Raw genomic sequence first — 22,745 nt, 5'->3', positions numbered from 1 at the left:
TGGATCAGCCCCCCCTAACTTTCACCGGCCCCACCTACATTTTCGGGCTGGCTACGGGGCTGCACTGATGTCAGCAACATGCAACCTGGCTTACCAACCATTATATCAACTTCATAACTTGGCAGGCCCGTTGCCAGCCCAAAAATGTAGGGAGGCCCGATCGAACCATATTATAGTTCATTTGGAAGCATACCGTGAAAATTTTAAGGGGGGCCAGGTCCGGCCCCCTAGACCCCCCTGGATACGGGCCTGTTACTTGGCTTAGCATTCAAGTATACAAGGACTTCTAAATACACTGTAAGTAATAATTATTTCTCTATTTTTAATAAGGATATACTTTAAAGTTGTAAGATGTAATTGTTTGTTTATTCTATGTAATTTACCTTATTATTGTTTATTTTACTTTTGTATGTATTTACAACTGACGTGTCCACTTCAGATGTCATGTGACACAGAGCAAAATGTATAAAAAAAGGACGAAAATAAACAAAAAATGAAATAAAATTATTTTTTTTAGTTTAACATTCCATGATTGTGTCTTGTGTCCTTTAGCCTAAGGGAGACGATGCTTAAGGCAAGTTAACGACGGAAAAATAGTGGAATGAGAATGTTGGAGGAAATAGTTGTATCCGAGAAAACCAATAGTTACAATGTTGTCCACCACAAACTTAACTGGTCAGGGATTGAACCAGGAACCACGCACCAGAGTAAAGCGCTGTACCACCGTGCTCCCCACTTAAATAAATAATACAATATAAAAACTTACCTGACTCATCCGGATATTGTTTCTTCCGTTGCTGCATGATTGAAAGTATCTATTAATGTAAATAAATCAAAAGCAAGTTATGATAATTTTGTTTTTAAAAAAATGTATTTCTTTTTCTAAAATTAAAATATAAAAATTCTTTTCTTTAATAATACAAAAATTTATGTGAATATGTACAACACAATGAATTTCTTTATAAACAGTTTACAATACAAATTGTACAACCTTCTTAGACAATGAGTATTTGTTCGCGAAGCATAAAGCAAAACACAATTAATTGTAATAATAATACTCATAAATTGTGTCTTAAGAGCAAGATCACTATATGAAAGTAGAAAAATATAACTAAATCATTTGAATAAAGCTGTCTCAGAAAAGCCTCTTCACAGATATGAAAAACAATATAGCCTACTGTACATGGCGATTTTAAGTAAGACCTTTGTATAAACTACTACATAATTTGTATTTGAGCAATAAATAATTAGAATTCCCGTACTACTTGTTTGTTAATTGAGCTAATATTTGTTAGTTCACCAGTTAAATATGACTGATCTAGTCATCCAGGTGAATGGTTGAATACCACAAATTTATGACACCATAAAGCAACGAGTTAGATATGATTGTTCTAGAAGTACGGAGGAAAAGATTGAATACCACATATTCATGACGTCATAAAGTAACGAGTTAGATTATTATTCTAGGAATACGGAAGAAAAGGCTGAATAGCACAGATTCATGACGTCATAAAGTAACGAGTTATATGACTATTCTAGGGATACGGAAGAAAAGGCTGAATAGCACAGATTCATGACGTCATAAAGTAACGAGTTAGATGATTATTCTAGGGATACGGAAGAAAAAGCTGAATAGCACAGATTCATGACGTCATAAAGTAACGAGTTAGATGATTATTCTAGGGATACGGAAGAAAAAGCTAAATAGCACAGATTCATGACGTCATAAAGTAACGGGTTAAACATGAGTTCTAGCGATAAATGGAGAAAAAAGGAATAACATAGTGTGCAGATTTACTTTTGGCACGCAACTCGAAATAATTGTTGAAAAATTGTAATTCTTTAACTAATTTTCTTCTTATTGTCTCCTAAATGATTTGAGATGGGCGGCATTAAAATATATCACTTGACATAGATAAAATTCAAAGGGATTAGAAATAATTGTTGAAAAATTACAATTTTTTTTTAACGATTTGCGTATAAGTACGGTGTTCGGATGTATCGCATAAAAACTACAGTACAAAAACACAAACCAACCTATGCTAGATGGGCGCTAAAAAGCACCAATGCTATCTAACTGAGTCAGGGGAGAGTGAAGCTGGTGCGCCCACGTGATAGAGCGGGGGAAGGGGAGTGTCCGAAGGAAGCAGATGCGTCAGCGACGGTGGGTATATGCTTAAGCGAGAATAATTAAAGCAAGTGGGTTTTGGCAATGATACGAGTTTCAATAGCGCCTATCATGGTTTCACACTAGTAGCGCTCCACTTGTAAACATAAAATACAGCTGCTGTGCACTGTGCAGAAATACACTGCCAGTGGAAAATAGTATCTAATACAGTCATCTTTCATATGCAACCACTTATTTTGTCCGTCATCAAGCACTTGTAATTATTTTACACCAGTAAATCTACACTTGTAAACCTGAAATACAGCTGTACTACTTTGTATTTAATTCTATCGCCTGCAAAAATTTCTTCTTTATAAATATGCCTTTTCATGCAAAGTATTGAATGTTACCTCTGTAAATCTTCCAAAATATGATGTGCCAAAAGCAAAACCAACATCTAACATAAATCTATGAGAAGCCTAGCCTAGTTACGAGAGTAGTAGCCTAGCGTGAGTTGTAAGATTGGTGATAAATGGCAAATATTGACTTGGGTTTGATGCCAGATACTTGGGTTAGTAGAAAATGACATGTATTTCCTTGTTGTTGTGGAGTATTTGTAATGTCGTTAGGATGAACGTTGTAAGTTATTTTAAGAAGATAAAGGGACACAATCCACTGATCACCCTGATGCACCAGTTCCTATATAACTAATGGAAATTATTTTCCCCATAATGCAACGAAAGTGATACCGGTGACACTGCCGGCTAGAGTTATAACTAACTGCATCGTCTGCTACTGGCAGTAACTAAGTGTATCATTGGCTAATTCTATCAGACTCACGAGCTCTGAATGATTTGATTCGTTCTTGCTTTTAGTAGTTCGTGGTACCCAACTTCTTTGAGTGGTGGCGCCACAGTCTCCACTCACGTAACTAACTTTCAGCGAGAAGACCAGTTTAAAGCTCTTATACTTAACCTTACTCTATGACACAAGCGATGTGGCTTTAAGATTCAATAAGCTGATTAAGGTTGTGACATTGTGTATAACATATTTATAAAATAGATAAGGTAAGAGATTGCGAAGTCCATAATAGTTGGATTTGATAACTGTAGCTATATCGTATTAGTATTTGGTCGTAGATATTTCTAGGCTTAACCATTTCGGACTTGATTATTTTTATAATTAGTGACGAACGATTTGGAACCCAGTAAGACAGAAAATTAATTAATTTTAGTTCAGAACATCATAATGGAATAGGATACATTTCAATGACGTCAATACTAACGATCAACTTTATCTTAAAATTACTGAATCATAACGTATATACTAACTAGTATTGTTCATTGCAAACACTCCACAACAAGTGAACACATTTAATTTTATTTAACCAACCAAAGTGCCTGACACGAAACAAATCAGTATTTGCCAATCATCACCAATCCTACAATTTAAGTCGCCTATAGTGCGTCCAGTAAGAGAACATCTCTGACAGCTCGCAGTGAGATTGCCACTACTCGCGTGTCAAAGTTTTTTTCGGTGCAACTGTAGTGGCAATTTAATTAATGGTATAAGACAGAGTGATCGTGGTTGGTAACACTGGCATCAAAGTAGGGGCTGCAATGTCCCACCGAATGTGGTAAGAAACGTCAGAGACCATCTCTTGTTGGCCGTGCTATAACACCAAGTTAGATATGTTCTAGGAATACGGAGAAAAAGGTTGAATATCATAGATTCATGACGTCATAAACCAATCAGAAAGATATAGCTGTTCTAAGGTAAGGGAAACAGGTTGAATAACACAATTCCGTAACGTAATAGAGTAACAGGTTACATATAACGATTCTAGGGGTACGGGGAAAAGATTGTGTACCACCGATCCAGGAGACGAAGTCATACATAAGAAACTATACAAGATGTATATGGTTTTCCAACTATTGAGATAATGCAATATTTATGTAGTAATTCTATCAGTTTTTCATTGTCTTAGTTCTTACGTAACACACAAGAAACCATAATATGTACTGGACTTTAATATAAAAAAATGCTACAAACGTCTGAAACCAATAACTAAGTTAAACATTTATTACATATATTCAAACATCAGGGTTCCTCGGACATCTTTAGAAGATTAGGAAATGGGGAGGACAGTGTATACTAAAAGAAGCATTTCATAAACACGTTGAAAAAAACATTATTTGTTCTTTCTTACATAATTGTATAACGTAACTAGAATAATAAAATACGTGTTAAATCGTTATTTAGGATACAATTCTTCTTATTTGTCTAGTACTATGTACACTAATTTTATTTCCCTGTCTTTTTTAAGAAGGGAAAGAATCTCACTTGGTATTATCTCATAGCCTCATGTTTCAAATTACGTACTGTACACTTTCTTACAATATATATTCATTTATTTACAAATATAAACGTTTACTAATGTTATTTTTTTTTATTAATAACTACAGTTGGATTCGGAACTATTGTTTAAGATCATGTAACTCAAAGCACTATTTGTTGGTTTTTGCAATCTGACATCTATAAAATCATATTTTTAAAACAATTGTACTGTGGATATCAGTGTGCTGAGAGATTTTTAAGCTACTTAAAAAAAAAAAAAAAAAAAAAAAAAGATTCTCAATTTAACCCGATTATATACAGTTGAACATCGATAACTCGAATTTTTTCACATTCCCTTGAACTCTTCATAACACTCAATGTTAAAACAATCTTTGTAAGTCGAATGTTTAAAAATTACAACCCCGTTACGTCAAATTCTAACGGTTTCATAATCATATTTTAAAAAACAAACGTTGGTAAACTTGAACTTTCGTATTTGTAAACCTATACAAGTCGAAGTTTACCTCTATATTCGAATTACTCTTGATGTGACCTCGATAACTCGAAGCTATAGCTCTATGCGTTTGCGTAATTGTCATTGTTGCTAGGTTATATAGTCACTTTTAATAAGAAATGCGGAACAACTCGAATTTTTGTTGTTGGTACATTTGTAACTTGAACGTAGATTACTCGAAAAACTCGATAACTCAAATTTTTATATATTACCTTTAGTTTCGAGTTATCAAAGTCCCACTGTATTTGTTCTGGGTATGTTCACGTGTAACTTCGACATAGGTAGAATTTAGATTATTTTTGTTTGAAAGAGTGTACCTTCCTGTTTGTCCCATATAAATTTCTTTTACGTTGGACCGCTGATTTGGGGTTTAGGATTCTGTCCACCAGCAAGGCTGCATGAGACGTGGACCTATATCTTAACGTGGGATCCGAACTACATAAACTCCCTCCAGAAATCGGACTCGAGTCTTCTGCGCCCAAGACGCGTACGCTAAATATACAGCAAAGAGGGAGTTCTATAAAAATTTATTTAAATCTGATGGTAATCTTCGGATTAAGACTAAGAAACATCTTAACGGATGCTGTGTTAATTACGACAAAATAACATGCTTATAGGCAACCATATATTCTTTAGCGTGATTATGATTGCATAACAGCACAGGGGTTGCACTGCAAAGTTTCTAAACACTTTCATAGCACATTGTTTGTATTATCTCTGTTATATATAATATCTTAAACACTTAAGTTGCGTATCGGCATTCGTTAAGATCTTTTCTTTCTGGAAAAAGTGTTTTATAATTAGTAAACTGTATAATACCTAACAGGATACTTTTACATACTATACAGAACTTAAATATTTTAACAAATATATTCACTCGAATCCTTTAGTACAATAACTGTTTTAAACTTAATAATTCGAGGGTGACTCAAGAACTAAGGAAACGACCTCTTCATGAATATAATATTTCTCCTCTTTTATCGAATTTCTCTCCAGGCCGCAGGAGGTAACTACCGATTTGTGACATAGCCGTTAGATGATGCATACATTGCGCCACACCATTGGAATACTCATATCTGTTAGAAGATGGCTGCGTTCATGGAAATAGGTTTCGTGTTGGTATACTGAGTTTGATAACAGATATGAAGGAATGGAGTCCTCAGTTGTATAGGGCTCTACTCTGGTACTTGGGATCCCTGGTTTGAAAATGAAATATTTCAATTTCATGGTCCACTGTTGTGCTGTCCATGTTGTGCCCAACCATGCCGACTGTTAGGCTACGAATGACCCACCAAATATACTGCTAGGGCGGTGTAGCATGAACAAATGGTTGAATTTGGTAGCTGACAGTGAGATTTTTTTAAGTACGGGCAAAGTTTACAAGGCATATTTAACTTTATACCCAATAACGAACAATGAATTATATTTCCTGCAATCCCTCACGAAAATAGTTCTGTGAGTCAATGCATTTTCTGACATTTACATGAATAGCAGTGCCGCCATATGTTGTTCTTATGTGCAACTGGGAAGGCGTTTAGGCATTTAAGTTTCGTTGTCAAATGTCCAAGTAAGGATTCAAACAAAAAAAAATAGCCAGATTCTAAGGGGCTCGGGCTCCTTTGCCCTCTAGGATCGGAGCCCATGCCTTTCAGTTCCCTAGAAGTATATTTTCCTATAGGATAGTGTGCCCATGAGAGCTCGTTTCCCTATTTTTTGAATCACCCTTATACTTTGAACAGTAGTTAGTTAGTTTGCAAATAGTAAACATAAACTACGTCAAGCACTGAAAAGAACTTGTTTGTTGCTGCAAGAAGTAATGTGTCCTAGATTCACCAAGCCTTGTACTCTTTGTTTAGTTATCTTACAAAAATTGTTTGTTGATAAAATGAAACAAAAAAAAAGACTAAATCAACTAACTTGTTTTATCATGCCATATTAACTTACAGCAATGCATTTCTTATTTAAAATTTGTTACCTATTTAGCACCATAAATTTTGTTTTTAGGTCAATTGGTACCTTTTCTCTCCTTTCTTAATAATTGAAGTCAAAATTCTCCATCTTTCTCAGTTTTATGATCATCCTGATCGCTGGGCACCAAATTGTCATGGTAACTGATCTCAGCGCCCTCTTGGGCTGGTTTGAAATTATGTGAAGCCACATCAAGAGTGGGATCTCTTTCTGGAATATGGATAGCTTCTTCAAGAATATGATGGTTTTCCAAAACATCTTTCTTCGTTCCTCCTCCCCCGTCTTCCTCACTACTCCTCACTTCACTTTGGTTCTCACCTTTCTTAACGTTCTTCAGAAACTCATCATCTCCTTCAACTTCTTCTTCGTGTTGTTCTTTGCTGTCGTTTTCTTTCAGGAGATGATGCACGATGTCCTCCTCACTCTTCCGGTTCTTCCACTTGTGCATGATCTTCTGGAACTTTTCTTTGTCGATGATGATCCCTTCGTCCGTGCTCTGCTGTTTTAGCCTCTGATTATGATGATGTTGATGGTTTTTGTTGTTATTGTGATTACTATGATGACTGCTGCTGCTACTCTTGCCGTGGGTCACCATCATCATGTCCATCAACTCTGGAACATCCAATGATTTGGGACCATCATCGCCGTCTCCAGATGTCACGTGGGAGTCATCGGCGTCGCAGGTGGTACAACTGCAATTGGTGATTATCTCCACACGCTTGTGCAATTTCTCGGTTTCCACCTCTTCACTACAGTCCAATATTACCTGGAAATTAATAATTAAAAATTAATTAAAGAACTAATAGACCATTATAATGTAATCAAGATATCACAATAATTATAATAAATGAATCATTTTTTTAAAAAGTATATATTGTTTTGCTGGCCAAAAGCATCACTAGAGTCTTGCTATTTCAAGTATGCCCTCGGAAAATATGTGAAACATACTTCAGCCCCACCTCCGCCACCTTCTCACGGAGGAAACCCTCCTTTTGCTTTAGGAAAAGAAGTAAACGATCTCTGCTGTGTTGCCAATTTGTCATTTATTCGTTTGGTCTTGACGAGTGACGGTCGTAGTCTACTTAGAATGCCTAACAAGACAATGCACAGCAAAATCTGTCAATCTGGCAACCCTGTGCACATCCAACTATTGAAGGATCTCGGCCAAAGTAACTTGTCCCTCCTCTTTCCAGAAAAGTACAGGAAAATAGACATCCACAGTAGTGCCAGCAGAGACACAGTTGAAATAAAAAGGCTCTAGACATTTCAACACTCCTAAAATAGATTTGAATCCTCATTAATAATGGAAACGGCAGCAGATACCATAATCCATATGACATTTACAGAAAGTTGATCGGTTTATATCAGACCAATTTAGTAACACTGCTGCCACCTGTGTAGTTACGTAAGGTTCATAAAACAAGGGTTGTTATTAGTGTTGCAGCTCCCAGAGTGTTGTGTTGGTGCTAGTGTAAAGCCGGACGAAAGTTCATCGTGACTCTTATCTTACGCGCATTTGTCGCACAAACAAGTAGTGAAACACTGTCGGGAAACTGGTTTAGTCATCGCTACAGTCAGATATCCTTACCAAATGAACACAAATGGTCCCTATGCAGAAAAAAACCTTGCAACAAAAGGGATCTGTTGAAGTATTCCCTGAGGAATGTTCTCTGCGGAAGTTTTCCCTGAGGTAAGTCGTGGACTTGGTTAGTAAAATCTATCACCTGAAAGTGACATGGTCTAAGTGTATATGGCTATTCGAGAATGCGTTTCCCATGCGTTATCCCCTCTTCCCCCGCAGCAAATGCGACCTAGGTGGCTATTCAGTGATTTTACTTTCACTAGAGTTATAAATCATACTACGGGTTTCCAGGTCTATAATAGGAGAGTTCCAATACTCTGCACAAAGCATCTTCCAAACAGCCGTTTCTTGCTAAAATCTCCTTGCCTGGCAACATGTTTTTCCTTTTTCCCTTCCTTTAGACATCTTTTAAACAGCAGGCGGTGTATTGTTCCGAAACGCACCAAATACGCTTGAGCCTACATTCTCTGTGCTTTTTTTATTATTACTTTCACGTTTGCAGTGCATTGTGATTAGCCTTTACATTTAAATACATGGTCAGCGTATTTCAAGCGTACGCATGAGCAACAAAAACGCTTTGCGAACGCTTCGAATAGCCGTGCATTTAAAGCAGTGGTTTCCAAGCTGGAGTGCGCACTCCTTGCGTGACGTGAAGAGTGAGCAAAGGGGCGCTAGTTATAAAATTATGAATGAAAGAACCACTTGTAACGAATATTTATAATATAGTTTTAGCAAATTTCAAAGAGGCTACAAATTTTGATACTTGGTCTCTTCTATTTTTATTCAAGATTTCTTCGTTATTGAAAACTACATAACTATATAACTTATTATTATTATTATTATTATTATTATTATTATTATTATTATTATTATTATTATTATTATTATTATTATTATTATTATTATTATTATTGACAATTTAAGGATTGAATTCTGCATCTAAATCGCAGAAGGGGTCAGACAATGAGACTCCGGTTATCCTAGCAGACACCTGTTACATGAAATTTATAAACACGGTTGCCAGCAAAATTTAAAGCTATATCGTGCTATATTCACAGTTCTACATACACAAACCGAATAATAATAATAATAATAATAATAAACATTATTCAAAACTTATAAATGTACCCACTAAACCGACATATTTACAAGAATTATTCAAATAGAAGGTGAATATTGCGCACCATTATGAAGAAGTAAGTTCAACACAAAAAAAAAAAAACCAAACCAGAAGTGACCTTAGGTAAATTGTAATCCAAAGTATAAATATTAATTGTGATAAAGGTCACTTTAACTGACACACATTTAGAATGTACAGACCTCATTACAAAAGGTCGAAAATACGAGGTATTTGCAAAAATACGTTTATACATTAAGTTTCAACTCGTTTATAATTTAAGAGATATAAACTGGAAGTGACTTTACATGAATCGTAATCCGAAGTATTCAATTCCAAATTATTAATCTCCAGAATTCCCTCTTTAATTGACACCCACTTAGAATGTAAGTCTTAAATGATAGACAAGTTGAAAGTGAGTGTATAAAAATATTTTTGATAACGGGACGCCTCGTATTTTCGCCATTCTATAATGAAGTAATTATGTTCTAAGTAGGTCTCAATCAGAGTTGGCTTTACTAAGATTAATATTGTATACTTTGGATTACGATTTATCTAAGGTCACTACTGGTTAAGATTTTTTTGTTTGTTTGTTTTGAACTTACTTCTTCATAATGGTGTGTAATATTCACCTTCTATTTGAATAATTCTTGTAAAATTTAGTGGGTACATTTTTTAAGTTTTGAATTACACTAGTTAAGAAATTTAAACTTTTTGTTTGTTACATGAGAAAAATCACCTGATCTTAAAGGAACTTTTTGCGCTTTGCACTCGGTTTCTCTCCATCACGTACAGTTTTCCCGTAACAGAGGGATTTTCAGGAAATTCCCTCAAAAATTTCCCTTTTTCAGATATTTTATTCCCCTAGCTCCTGTCCCCTTACATATAGTAACATAGAAATTATACCTAAGTATACCTTGATTTATATTTAATAAACCCTAAAAGTTTCGTAAAAATCGCTTTGTTCTTTCTAGAGAAATAAATATATTTGTATGTATACTGTGTGCACTGTTTATTGCACCTGATAGTAATGCATTCAGATCTCCTGAGTTGGGGTAAAAACGATTTGCTTTATTACTACAAACACAGACATAAAAGTGAATATTTACAATAGTCAACAACACACTTGTATTGCTCTCTGTAAATTAGAAACGTGTATAAAAATAGAATGTACTTCCAACGTATATATTTTTTAAACGTACAGTATATGTATATCTTAATACATATATATACAATTCTCCAAGTTTTTTCGTTTTGTTCATGAAATGGTTATCAATATTTGTTATCAAATGTAACAGAATGCAAAAGAAAGAAAGAATGGAATACAGACTCATTGTTGACAACAATGAACTAATGCAGTCTGAATTTTCCACTACGGTATCGTTTCCCCCCTCCCCCCGCGCATTTCTTTCTTTCTTGTGTTCTTGACACCTGGTGAGGGAGTTTTTTACAATTTTATATTGACGTGTGGTTTAACACTACTTCACTTTCAAAGTTGTCTTTGCTGCTAAGAGTGCTTTCATGTTTGATCTTAACGGCATTATACCCAACTAAGACCAGAAGTTTAGTTTGTGATCAGTACAATGGCGTCAAGAGGACGGCGTTCGTGTGTTAACTCACCAAATAGTTTTTGTTATGTGTGTGGCCAGTTTGTAGTTAAAGGACAGTGTAGATCCATTACGCCATCGGTGAAACTAGCATATTATATATATTTCGGATGTCGTGTGGGAGATCAGGACAAAACTTGGGCACCCAACATAATTTGTGCGTCGTGCTACGTCACTTTACTTGCATGGGCCAAAGGGAAACGGAGGTTCATGAAATTTGCTGTACCAATGGTGTGGAGAGAACCCACCAACCATCTGGGTAATTGTTATTTTTGTCTCACAGTAGTTAAGGGACATTCTAAAAAAAAAGCAAATACACAATAAGTTATCCCAACGTTAAATCCGCAATTAGACCTATTCCGCACGGGGATGAACTTCCACTTCCCGAGCCCCCTACCAACTGGGAAGAGATATGGCCAAAAGACTGATGATGATCATGACCTTGATGAACCATCGACATCAACATGTACATCCAAGGATCCAACGTTCATCCCTGACTGTGTTCGCGAGCCACATTTCATCCGGCAATGTGAACTTAATGACCTAGTCCGTGATTTGCACCTGACAAAACAAGAGGCGGAACTTCTGGGATCAAGGCTCCAGCAGTGGAACTTATTGGATGCAGAAACGAACATATCAGTGTACAGGAAAAGGCATGTTCAATTTTCAAGCTATTTCTCAATGCAAGATAATGTGTGCGTATGTACGGATATAAATGGGTTGATGGCGGAGCTAGGAATTCCTTACGTTCCAGAAGAATGGAGGTTATTTATCGACGCGTCAAAGGTCAGTCTTAAAGCTGTCCTTTTACATAATGGAAATAAAAAACCTTCTATACCATTTGCGCACTCAGTGAAGATTAAGGAATCCTATGACACCATGTCAACTTTGCTAAATCTTATAAATTACAAGGACTATTGTTGGCAAATATGTTGTGATCTCAAGGTAGTTGTTATTTTATTAGGACTGCAGTGCGGTTACACGAAGTACCAATGTTTTTTATGTTTATGGGATAGCCGAGCTGATGACAAACATTATGAAGTGAAGGAATGGGAACCTAGAGTGAATTACGTACCTGGAGAATGCAACGTCAAATACGCTCCTTTGGTAGATCCTAATAAGATATTACTACCGCCACTTCATATCAAGTTAGGACTTATGAAAAACTTTCTCAAAGCCATGGACACATCTGGTGAAGGTTTCAAGTATTTGCGAGATAAGTTCCCTAACCTGAGTGATGCTAACATTTCAGCGGGAGTGTTTATTGGTCCCCAAATTAGGAAATTAATGCTTGATGATAGCTTTGACAGCAAGTTAAACAGTGCTGAGCTAGCTGCCTGGACAGCATTTAAGTGTGTTGTGCGCAACTTTCTGGGCAATAACAAAGCTGAGAGTTACACAGAAATCGTACAGGACATGATACAGAAATACAAACAGTTGGGTTGTAGGATGTCTTTAAAAATCTACTTTTTGCACTCCCACCTCAGCTTCTTTCCTGCTAATCTAGGTGCTCTCAGCGACGAACAGGGGGAAAGATTCCACCAAGATATAATGGCAATGGAGAAAAGGTACCAGGGACGATGGGATCCTTCAATGATGGGGGACTATTGTTGGGGTCTTGTTAGAGAATGCAACATTTCTTACAAAAGAAGGAAGTAGTGTACGTTTTTGTAACCCAATGGAAGTTTCATATATTGTGATAGTTTTGATTGTCTTTTCATGACCTTTTGGTACATTTGTATTATTGTTTATTGTAAATTGTCACACTTGTAAATTATATTGTATTATATTTTATATATGTGTTTGTGGTAATAAAGCAAAACGTTTTACCTCAACTTAAGAGATCTGAAAGCATTACTATATGGTGCAATAAACAGTACACACAGTATACATACAAACATATATATTTCTCTAGAAAGAATAAAGCGATTATTACGAAACTTGTAGGGTTTGTTAAATATGAATCAAAGTATACTTAGGTATAATTTCTATTTTAGTATATGCAAGGGGACAAGATCTTGGGGTGTAAAATAAACGAAAAGGGAAATTTTTGAGGGATTTTCTCGAAAATCCCTCTGTTAGGGAAAATCGTACGTGATGGAGAAAAACCGAGTGCATATTCGAATTCAGCGCAAAAAGTTCCTGTAAGAACAGGTATTTCCTTTTATGTAACAAAACCTTTGTTAACTAGTGTTATGCCTTCTTTAATTTTGATTTGTGAATGTAGAATTATGAATATATAGCACGTTATAGGTTTACATTTTAGATGTTGCTGGCAACCTTGTTTATAAATTCTATTTAATGTCACAGATGTCTGCTAGGGTAACCGGGGTGACAACAAGCATGTATGACCAACGAGTTGAAAGAAACAATTTAATAATTAGATCATTTAATGAAGTTTTATTGTAATAACTGAAAGAAATATCATAATTTTGGTACTGAGTTACTTACAAAAAATAAAAAGTGAAGTTGAATATACCAGAATCCACAATAGGCCTATTCCCTAAAAATTAACAAAAATAAAACTACTTAACCCCTTACCGCATGCCGTGCCATATATGTCACATACCCTTTTTTCACTTTAGCTTTTCTGTGATTTATCAAAGGCATCAAATGACTGTTTTGTGTGCTGTGTGAGATATTGACGTGTATGAATAAGATATTTTGGTGTCATCTGACATGTTCTTTGTGAGTTGTGTGTCATATATGGCACTTACTTATTTCTCGTCGGAATTAAGTGAAAAATCTAAAATTCAAGTTTTAATTCATTTTTGAAGTTCCCAATGAGGATTTCCAATACTGATTTTTTTTCTAAAAGAAAAAATCATGCAGAAATCTTGATTATTTCATGGTTTATGACTAGGGACCGGATTTTAAGGTGCAAAAATGTGGATATCTTTATTAAGTGCTATAGTATACAGTTACGTGAACATTCTTTATTCATTACACCAACAAATATTGTTAAAAACTAGGCTTTAAACATTTGACATAAATTGTAAAATTGTTTTATTTATTCTCATAAACTTATTCAACATTCTTGTAATTAAATTGTGGTTAAAATCAACTCGATACTTAAAAAAAATATACATAAAAAAAACACTAATTTAGCAATATTGTGGCTTGAGAAACCGTTCCATACTACTGGGTTTTCTGAAACTGGTTATACTTGATTATGCACAATATTTCTATGGTTTCGAATGTTAATTTCTGTCGCTTTGAGTTCAGGTGATCTTTAAACATTGCTCGAAATCAATGGAAACCAGTGATGCATATCTTGTAAGCACATGGACAGGAAGTTCAGTTGACGTTGCAAAGGTTTCTACGTCCGGATTGTTTAGCAAATTCAGTTCAAATTTGTCCCTAGCAAATCCGTCAAGATTGTGTCTAAATTTATGGAATATTATATGTAAACCAGATTGAAAATAAAACATATTGTTCTCTCCACATTTTTAAAAAAATAGAAAAAAGAGACAATAAAGGAGCTTAAGGCTAAAAGAAGTAAGAAAAGGGGAAAGTTTATTAATTTAGCAAAAAAAGGTGCAACATTCACGAAAAAGGTGCAACAAAGTGCCTTCATTTCAGTTCGTTTCATGCCCGGAAACATATTTTGAACTTTGGTTGTTTAACAACTACATTTTTAGAAAAGGTGCTGCACCTTAAAATCCGCTCTCTAGTTATGACATTGTTCTAATTTTGCACTGTTTCCTTCTTTCTTCAAGTGTTTGCATATGTTTGTATTGGTAATTAGCCACTCATTAACAAAAAAATAAAAAGAACATCAGACGGTAGCTATGTGACATTGCATGCTTTGTGGTTCTGTTTGCATGTCGTGTGCATCATATCTTTTCGGCTACATACAATAATTCGAAACATTTGTAAATCATTAACTTACTTAATGGAAATTGTATTCTTTTGTCCCGTACGTTTTCCTTGTACTCTGCAATTGAACATTGACACAGTTGCACATAACGCATGCTCTCCGACCTTCAAATTTTATTGTGAAAACAAGACATTGGAGAAATGTTTACTCTTACGTTAGTGATGTACTTTTCTTCCTTCTTTTCGGAATTCTACCATGACTGAATCATTCACGCATGAACAATTGCTTTCTAATGAATGGAAGGAGGAAAATAATAGAAAAAGAACAAACTGAAACAAAAGTGTATCTGTAAAAGCTGATATGTTCTCATTCAAGGACATAAAGGAACTTCCATTGTTTTGCTCTGGCCTCGTTATTGAGTTAAGATTATTAGCAGCTGGATGAAAGCCCTTCCGTTAACTTAGCAGTTTCGTATTATGCTCTAATCGATTAACGGGATTTTTCTTTTTAAAAATGTATTTGATGAAAAATTTTGATTGCATATATTGGAAGAATTATTATAGAAAAATGAAAATGAACATACAATTTTTTGTTTCACGCAGGTCCGTTTCCACGGGAGTCATGGGGGTCGGCCCCCAAAGTTTCTACTACCCCCCTAAAATGTTTACAGTAAGCTTGCAAATGAACTATAATATGGTTGGATCGGACCCCCATAACTTCTACCGCTTCCCCCCCCTACATTTTTGGGCTGACTGCAGGCTTGGTTTCACGTCCCATGATTATGCCCTTTAGCTAAAGTGAATGACAATGACATAATTGGTGGAATGAAAATGTGGGAGAAACAGAATAACCCCGAGAAAATCCACGGACACGATGTTGTTCACTACAAACTCGTGTGAAAGGGAATCGAACCAGGTACCCGCCGCACAAAGGTGAGCGCTCTACTACTGAGCAAAATTGGCAATTACAATATAAACACTTTCAAGAGAAGGACATCTATTAGCGCGGTGGAGTGAAACCCACCTACCAGTTACACCTACTGATGGAGAGAACTCCTCTTGCGATTAGAACTCTATCGGTACTTATTGTTATGGTACCGTAACGTTAAAGTAGGCTCCTATCCTACGGTTGGTCCCAGGAGGCATCCTGCCACATAAGTAACGAGTCTCACAATATATGACCGCAATCTGACAGCTTCCAATCCATTATCTGGGAAATTTCTGGGAATTATGGAGGGACTATAATAATCCTAACTACCTCACATTACAGCTGAGTTTAGATGTCCAGTTCTGGAACCAATAACTCGTGTAATACACTTATTTGGGAGTATGATGAGACTCCTTCTTACTCTTCAGGATGTTTATTCACATTTAGCTAATCTTACTTTACAAGAGTAACCACCAGCGAAAAAATCAATTATACTCCAACTATGTATGAGGGTGGATTGGAAACTTCTTGGCCTGACTAGGAAGGAAGCCATTATTCTATGTTTGTATACATTAGCTGCGTAGCTATATCCGTTGGTGCTCACTAAAATTTCATTTCTCTACTGCTTCAGGTGAGGAGTTAGGTCGGTGGAAGAGACGGAAATTTGTAACATGGAGAAAATCGACCATCAAGGTGTCATTAAATACCTGCATAAGATCACAGTAAATTCATATGGATATAATAGAGACACTAGGAGACTTCGTGCCCTCGTATTCCACGGTGAAAAAGTGGGTAGCTGAATTTAAGCGTAGCAGAAACAGCATTGAAGATGGCTCCCGCAGTGGCAGGCCTTCAACGCCGAGCACTACAGAAAATTGTCAATAAAATTTGTGACCTGATTTTGAATGACCGCAGAATCAAAATCCTAAAGGCAGCTAAGACTGTGGGTATTTCCTATGAACGAGTACAAAACATTATTGTAAAAGAATTAGGGTTATCTAAGGTATCTGCGAGATAGGAATCCAAGTTGCTTTAAGTTAAACACAAACGAAATTGATTCACCCTTTCCCGTGATCATTTGGAACTGCTTGAAAGTGATCCAGAGGAGTTTATTAGCAGATTTGTGACTATGGGCGAGACATAGGTACACCATCATACATTGGAATCAAAATAACAATCGAAGCAATGGAAACGACCTAGATTTCCTGTCCCAAAGAACGCCAAACGAGTTTTGCCTGCAATTAAGGTTATGGCATCAATGTTTTGGGATGCTGCGGACATTATTCCGATTGCTTTCTTGGAAAAGGAAAAGACGTGTCAATTCTAAATACTACTGCACCTTCTGCGACGTCTGCTTGAGGAAATCAGAATTAAAAGGTCAGGAATGCTGCGAAGACAGATGTTATATACCAGGACAATGCGCGTTCACACGTCCCTTGCATCCATGGCAGAAATTCATTCATGTGAGTTTGAACTGTTGTCGCACTCACCCTATTCGCCTGATCTGGACCCTCGGACTTTCACTTGTTTAGAAACCTGATTTTTTTTTAAAGGGAGGGTCAGTGATTTACTTTAAATACAGAGGTGAAAAGTGCTGCACTGTGATATTTTGTAGGACTCCAGGAATCATTTTTAAAAGTGGTATAGAAGCATTACCGGAGAGGTGGCGTCAATGTATCTCGATCGAGGAGGATTACGTGGAAAAATAAAATATAACTTATCTAAATATTTTCTAAATTTGTAGGTCGGGCCATGAACTTTATAATTCACCCTCGTACTCAGACGATTTTCCAGAGACCCCACTCATTTGTATGATGCAAACGCATTTCAGAGAAAATAATATTCGTAAAAACACATTACCAAAGAAACTATTTTCTTTCTCTACTAAAATGATCAGAAAAAAATACAATAATATAATTACCTGCTTCCAGATGACCTCGGAGGGTTTACATGAATCACAGTACGGGTCTATCATCTCTCCCGGGGTGCTGGGTAAAGTCCGTGGAATAGTGTAGCTGAAGCATGTCCCCACACACACGTTGTTGTCAATCTCCACTGAAGTGCATCCGGGATAACCAACCACCTGCTTGATTGGTGTTGTCTTACACCACGAGTGCTTGTCGGGATACAACACAATATTATGGACCTACAAAGAGAAAGAGAAAATAGGGATACTTTTTAAAATTATATTTCCAATTACAGCTTGGCTATATGCAGTTAGTACTAATGCTAGAATTCTCCAAAAAGGAGAAGAAAAATCAAATTAAAAAGTAACAAGATAAGAGGTCCCTCGATCAACGTTATAGAAGTGATCCCATTCAAAAAGGAAGAATACTCTTGTGGCTATATTGTTCCGTATGTACCCTTGGCACTGAAGACTCAGATTTGATTCTGGAGAGCAAAAACGTTAAGAATCTATCGGAATACAGTTTTTTGTAATCGATTCAACTCCCCAAATCTCCTCTCTTAATCATCTATTCAATCTAGAATCGATTCAAATTAACGATTCCTGTTTCAGCTTTATCGCCACAGAACAAAAATAGTAAGGCATAGCAAGTAACGGCCTTCTGATCTGGATTCAGCGTCTGTTGAACAGGTTCTAGCTTAATCTTATTCCTGCATGTAACCAGTAGTTCTAGATGTACTACTTCAAATTTGAATATTGAATTCCCATAGTTAGAAGTTTGTCGCAATTTCACACTGCGAAACGAAACTCACTTGTTTATAAAATATCAAAACTCTCAGTCAACTTCACTCATCAGAAATACATTTCACACACGAAACTTCAGTACAGATTTATAATATGAGTACAAATAATCATAATCGTAACAACTAGCATTACACATAAAAATTTAACTAAAACAAGATGTGCAAATTGAAATTACAATAAAATTAAATAATGATATGTGGTGACGTGGAAGCGAGGCACTATATAAGATGACCATATTTCAAAATCCCTTAAAAACAGAGACATGATAATCAAAGAAGTGTTTCAGAGTTTTTTAATATTTCCCTTAGAAGAGAGGGAAAAAGTGAGGTTTACAACTGTTATGATATGACTATATCTCGAAATTCCTTAAGATTAGGAATATGTTAGGGATATGAGAGGTGCGAGGATGTAGGCCGGGAAATTTCAGGGGTCTAGGGGCGAAGTCCCTAGCTGCCGAAATCTAGTATATTATATTTGCCCTACTGGAGTGCTAGCCGTAAAATTGACGGTAAAGAAACCATACGCACTTCGACATTTTGTAGCATATGGAAATGAAGAACCTTAATGGGCTTTTGAAATACAAGATTTCAGCTTACTTTTCGCAAATAAATAGTGAAAATGTAGGACTTTAGCAGTACTCCGGTTTCTGTCTTTTTATTGTTTCAAGTTCTGGGGTACGGAGTTTACAAATGGCAGATCTGCTTATTTCAAAGCATTGCCCCACAAACATTCTTAGCCCCCGCCAAGTGAACTTTGTGGTGAACAAACACCGTGTGCGTGGGTTTTCTCGGGGTTCTCCCGTTTCCTCCCACTTTCTTCATTCCACCATTTCATTCATTACTCATCATCACCGTCTCCTTTAGCCTTCCCGGTATAACCATGGGACGTAAAACTCAAAGATTTCATTTCATTTCATTTACTTCTGCTACGTCTTTTTTTTTTTTTCACTGGAATGGCAAAATAAAGGTAGTATTAGCTTATTAGCTTTAATATATTTGGTCTAGGAATTAATTCGTGCGGTTGGTACGCATACATTGAAGCTGTAGTACAAACACAAAATACATAAATACCTTAAGAAAAATATTGTCCATCGCTAGCCACCACTTTCGCCCATGGACGGATTCCGTGGCGAAAGAAGTCCTCATCCTTGGAAGCGATCCAGTCAGAGACCCATGTTTCGATATCTTCTGAAGAAGTAAACCGCTGTCCAATCAAATCGTTGTTCATGCAATCGAACAAGTAGTAGTCCGAAGGAGCAACGTCTGGTGAATACGGCGGGTGGGGTAAAACTTCCCATCCGACATTTTCTAAATAGGTTTTGACCGATTTTGCGACATGTGGGCGAGCGTTATCATGTTGAACAATAAGTTTATCATGTCTGTTCTCCCATTCTGGTCGTGTTCTGGCCAGAGCTTGCTTCAAACGCATTAATTGTCGTCGATAACGTTCTCCATTCATAGTTTCACCCGGTTGCAGCAGCTCATAGTACACCACACCTTTCATATCCCACCATATGCACAGCATAACCTTTGCACAGTGAATATCTCGTTTTGGTTGTGATGGACCTGGTTCACCTGGTTTCACCCAGGCCTTTTTCGTTTAGGGTTCTCGTAATGGATCCACTTCTCATCACCCGTAATAATTCGATGCAGAAACCCCTTTCTGCTCTGTCGTTGAAGCAGCAATTCGCAAATGGTTTTTCGTCTTTCAAAGTCTCTGTCTTTCAATTCATGTGGAACCCAATGTGACATCTTTTGAATCATTCCCATGGCTTTCAAGCGTTTGAAGACTGTTGTTTGATCAACGCCTAATGCTGCTGCAAGTTGTTCCTGCGTTTGACACGAATCCTGCTCAAGCAATGCTGTCAATTCTTCGTCTTGAAATTTTTTTGCTGTCCAGCTCGCTCTTGGTCTGCCAAGCCGAAATCACCACTTCTAAACCGTGCAAACCACTTCTGACACGTTCGCTCAGCTAGAGCATGGTCACCATACACTTCCACCAAAATACGATGACTTTCAGTCGCACTTTTCTGCATGTTAAAGTAATGCAGCAGGACACCCCTCAAAAACACTTTATCAGGCACAAATTGCGCCATGTTCACTTAACTACAAACTGGTGTTGTTGACGCTTTAATCCACTGCCCTATACTACGAACGATACGCGATGACAGGGGTTTGCAACACATGTGTGGATACACGGAACTGTGGGACTCTCCATTCGTTGCGCCATCTCTTGTCCACCCGCACGAATTAATTCCTAGACCAAATATATATAGGGGTTGGACAAAAAAATTTAAAACGTTTGCAAAAGTGTGAAAATCATAGGTAGTCCAAAACAGCTTAGATCCGACGTGGAATGGACGTATACAGCTCCTCAATCGTGGTGTGTGGAATTTTGTACCATTGTTCCTCCAAAACATGCTCCAGTTCCTTAAGGGATGCTGGTGGAGGGTAATGAGACCGAACACGCCTTTCTAACTCAGACCACAATGGCTCAATGATGTTCACATCTAGTGATTGTGGGACCCACGGGAGGTGTGATAGCTCCTTGTCATGCTCCTCAAACTATGATTTCACCGTTTTACCAGCGTGACAGGGTGCCAAATCATCTTGGTAGATGTCATCACCATCAGGGAACAATATTTGGGCCATGGGTAGAATCTGGCCCCCAAAATGGTCTTATAGGCCTTAGCATTCAGCATTCCATGCAGGGCTAAGATGGGGCCTGCGGAAAACCACGATATCACTGCCCATACTGTAACAGAACCACCCCCATGCTTTACAGTTGGGAGCAGACAGTCTGTATCATAGGCCTGCGACGGTGTTCTCCATACGGGGGCGGATTCAGGACCGACTTCTGGGGGGGGGGTAGATGGTCATACTGCTACTTTTAAGGGCTCCAAACGTTGGAATGGGTTTTATTTATATATATAAAATAAGACAGTTTTCCTCTTCTGGGGGCGGCGATTGCCCCTGGATCTGCCCCTGTCTCCATACGTTAACACAACCGGTTGTTGGAAACAAGGATTCATCGGACCACATTACGTGTTCCCACTCTGGATACGCCTCTTCGCATTTACTGCTGTGACCAGGGGTTTGGCGATAGCGGCCCTGCCATAAATTTTCATTTTATGAAGTTCCCATCGCACTGTTTTCGATGAAACCGGGTTCAGTAGGCCGGAATTGAGTTCAGACGTAATTTTTATTGCAGTGGTCTTCTTTTTATCTGCTACAATCCGTTTTAATGCCCTCCGGTCCCTATCTGATAGAATTGTCTTTAGACCAGTGTTGTGCTTTGCAGACGTCGTTTGCCCATGAATTGTGTATGCTCTCGTGACATTGGACACAGTGCCTTTCGATACCCCCACGATGTTCGACACTGTTGCCATTGAAGCTCCAATCAGACGAGCACCAACGATCATACCTCTTTGGAAGTCTGTCAGGTCGCCCATTTTACCGCACCACTTTCACACCACGACACTCACAAGTGAACTGGTTACTGCTGACGGAAGAGGAAGGTCCACATGACACATTGAAGGCAAAAACGATCGGCAACCGCAACACGTGTTGTACAGTGGAGGGCCAAACTTACGTGTGCTGTATGAAGTGTTTTTAAATCTTTTGTTCAACCCCTGTATACATACATGCATACATATATATATATATATATATATATATATATATATATATATATATATATATATATATATATATATATATGCGCTTTAATTTAATATATATACGAAGAGCAGTCAAAAAGTTCTTGAACTCTATTTATTACCACAATATAGGCACAAATTTACTTATTTGCCTTCAAAATAGACTCCTTGAGAACACACACATTTGCTCCACCGCTTCTGGCATTGCTGGAAACAACGCTGAAAATCCTATTTGCTATATTCCGAAGTTCAACCGTCGCGTTGGTTTAGATGTCTTCTACGGTGGCAAAACGGTTACCTTGGAAGCCCTTTTTGAAGAGCCAGACATCCGCTGGTGCTAAAACCGGTGAATAGGGAGGTTGGTAGAGGAGGGGAATGTTCATTTCTACGAGCCATTT

At 37.2% G+C, this 22,745-nt stretch overlaps 1 protein-coding gene across 1 annotated transcript; it reads right to left on the bottom strand.

The window, feature by feature from the left end:
- Positions 1-2,827: 2,827 nt before the first annotated feature.
- On the bottom strand, positions 2,828-22,110 carry LOC145672013 (uncharacterized). Its single transcript, XM_081741198.1, has 3 exons — positions 22,051-22,110; positions 17,901-18,125; positions 2,828-7,692 (listed from the first exon to the last, which is right to left on the bottom strand). The coding sequence occupies exons 1-3, from the start codon at positions 22,108-22,110 to the stop codon at positions 7,003-7,005; spliced, it is 975 nt and encodes a 324-aa protein (XP_081597324.1). The 3' UTR covers positions 2,828-7,002.
- Positions 22,111-22,745: the final 635 nt, after the last annotated feature.

This window comes from Thermobia domestica, chromosome 15 (assembly GCF_964235325.1).
Source record: "Thermobia domestica chromosome 15, izTheDome1.hap1.1, whole genome shotgun sequence".
NCBI classification, from domain to species: Eukaryota; Metazoa; Arthropoda; class Insecta; order Zygentoma; family Lepismatidae; genus Thermobia; species Thermobia domestica.
This window is presented reverse-complemented; position numbering and strand designations above follow the sequence as displayed.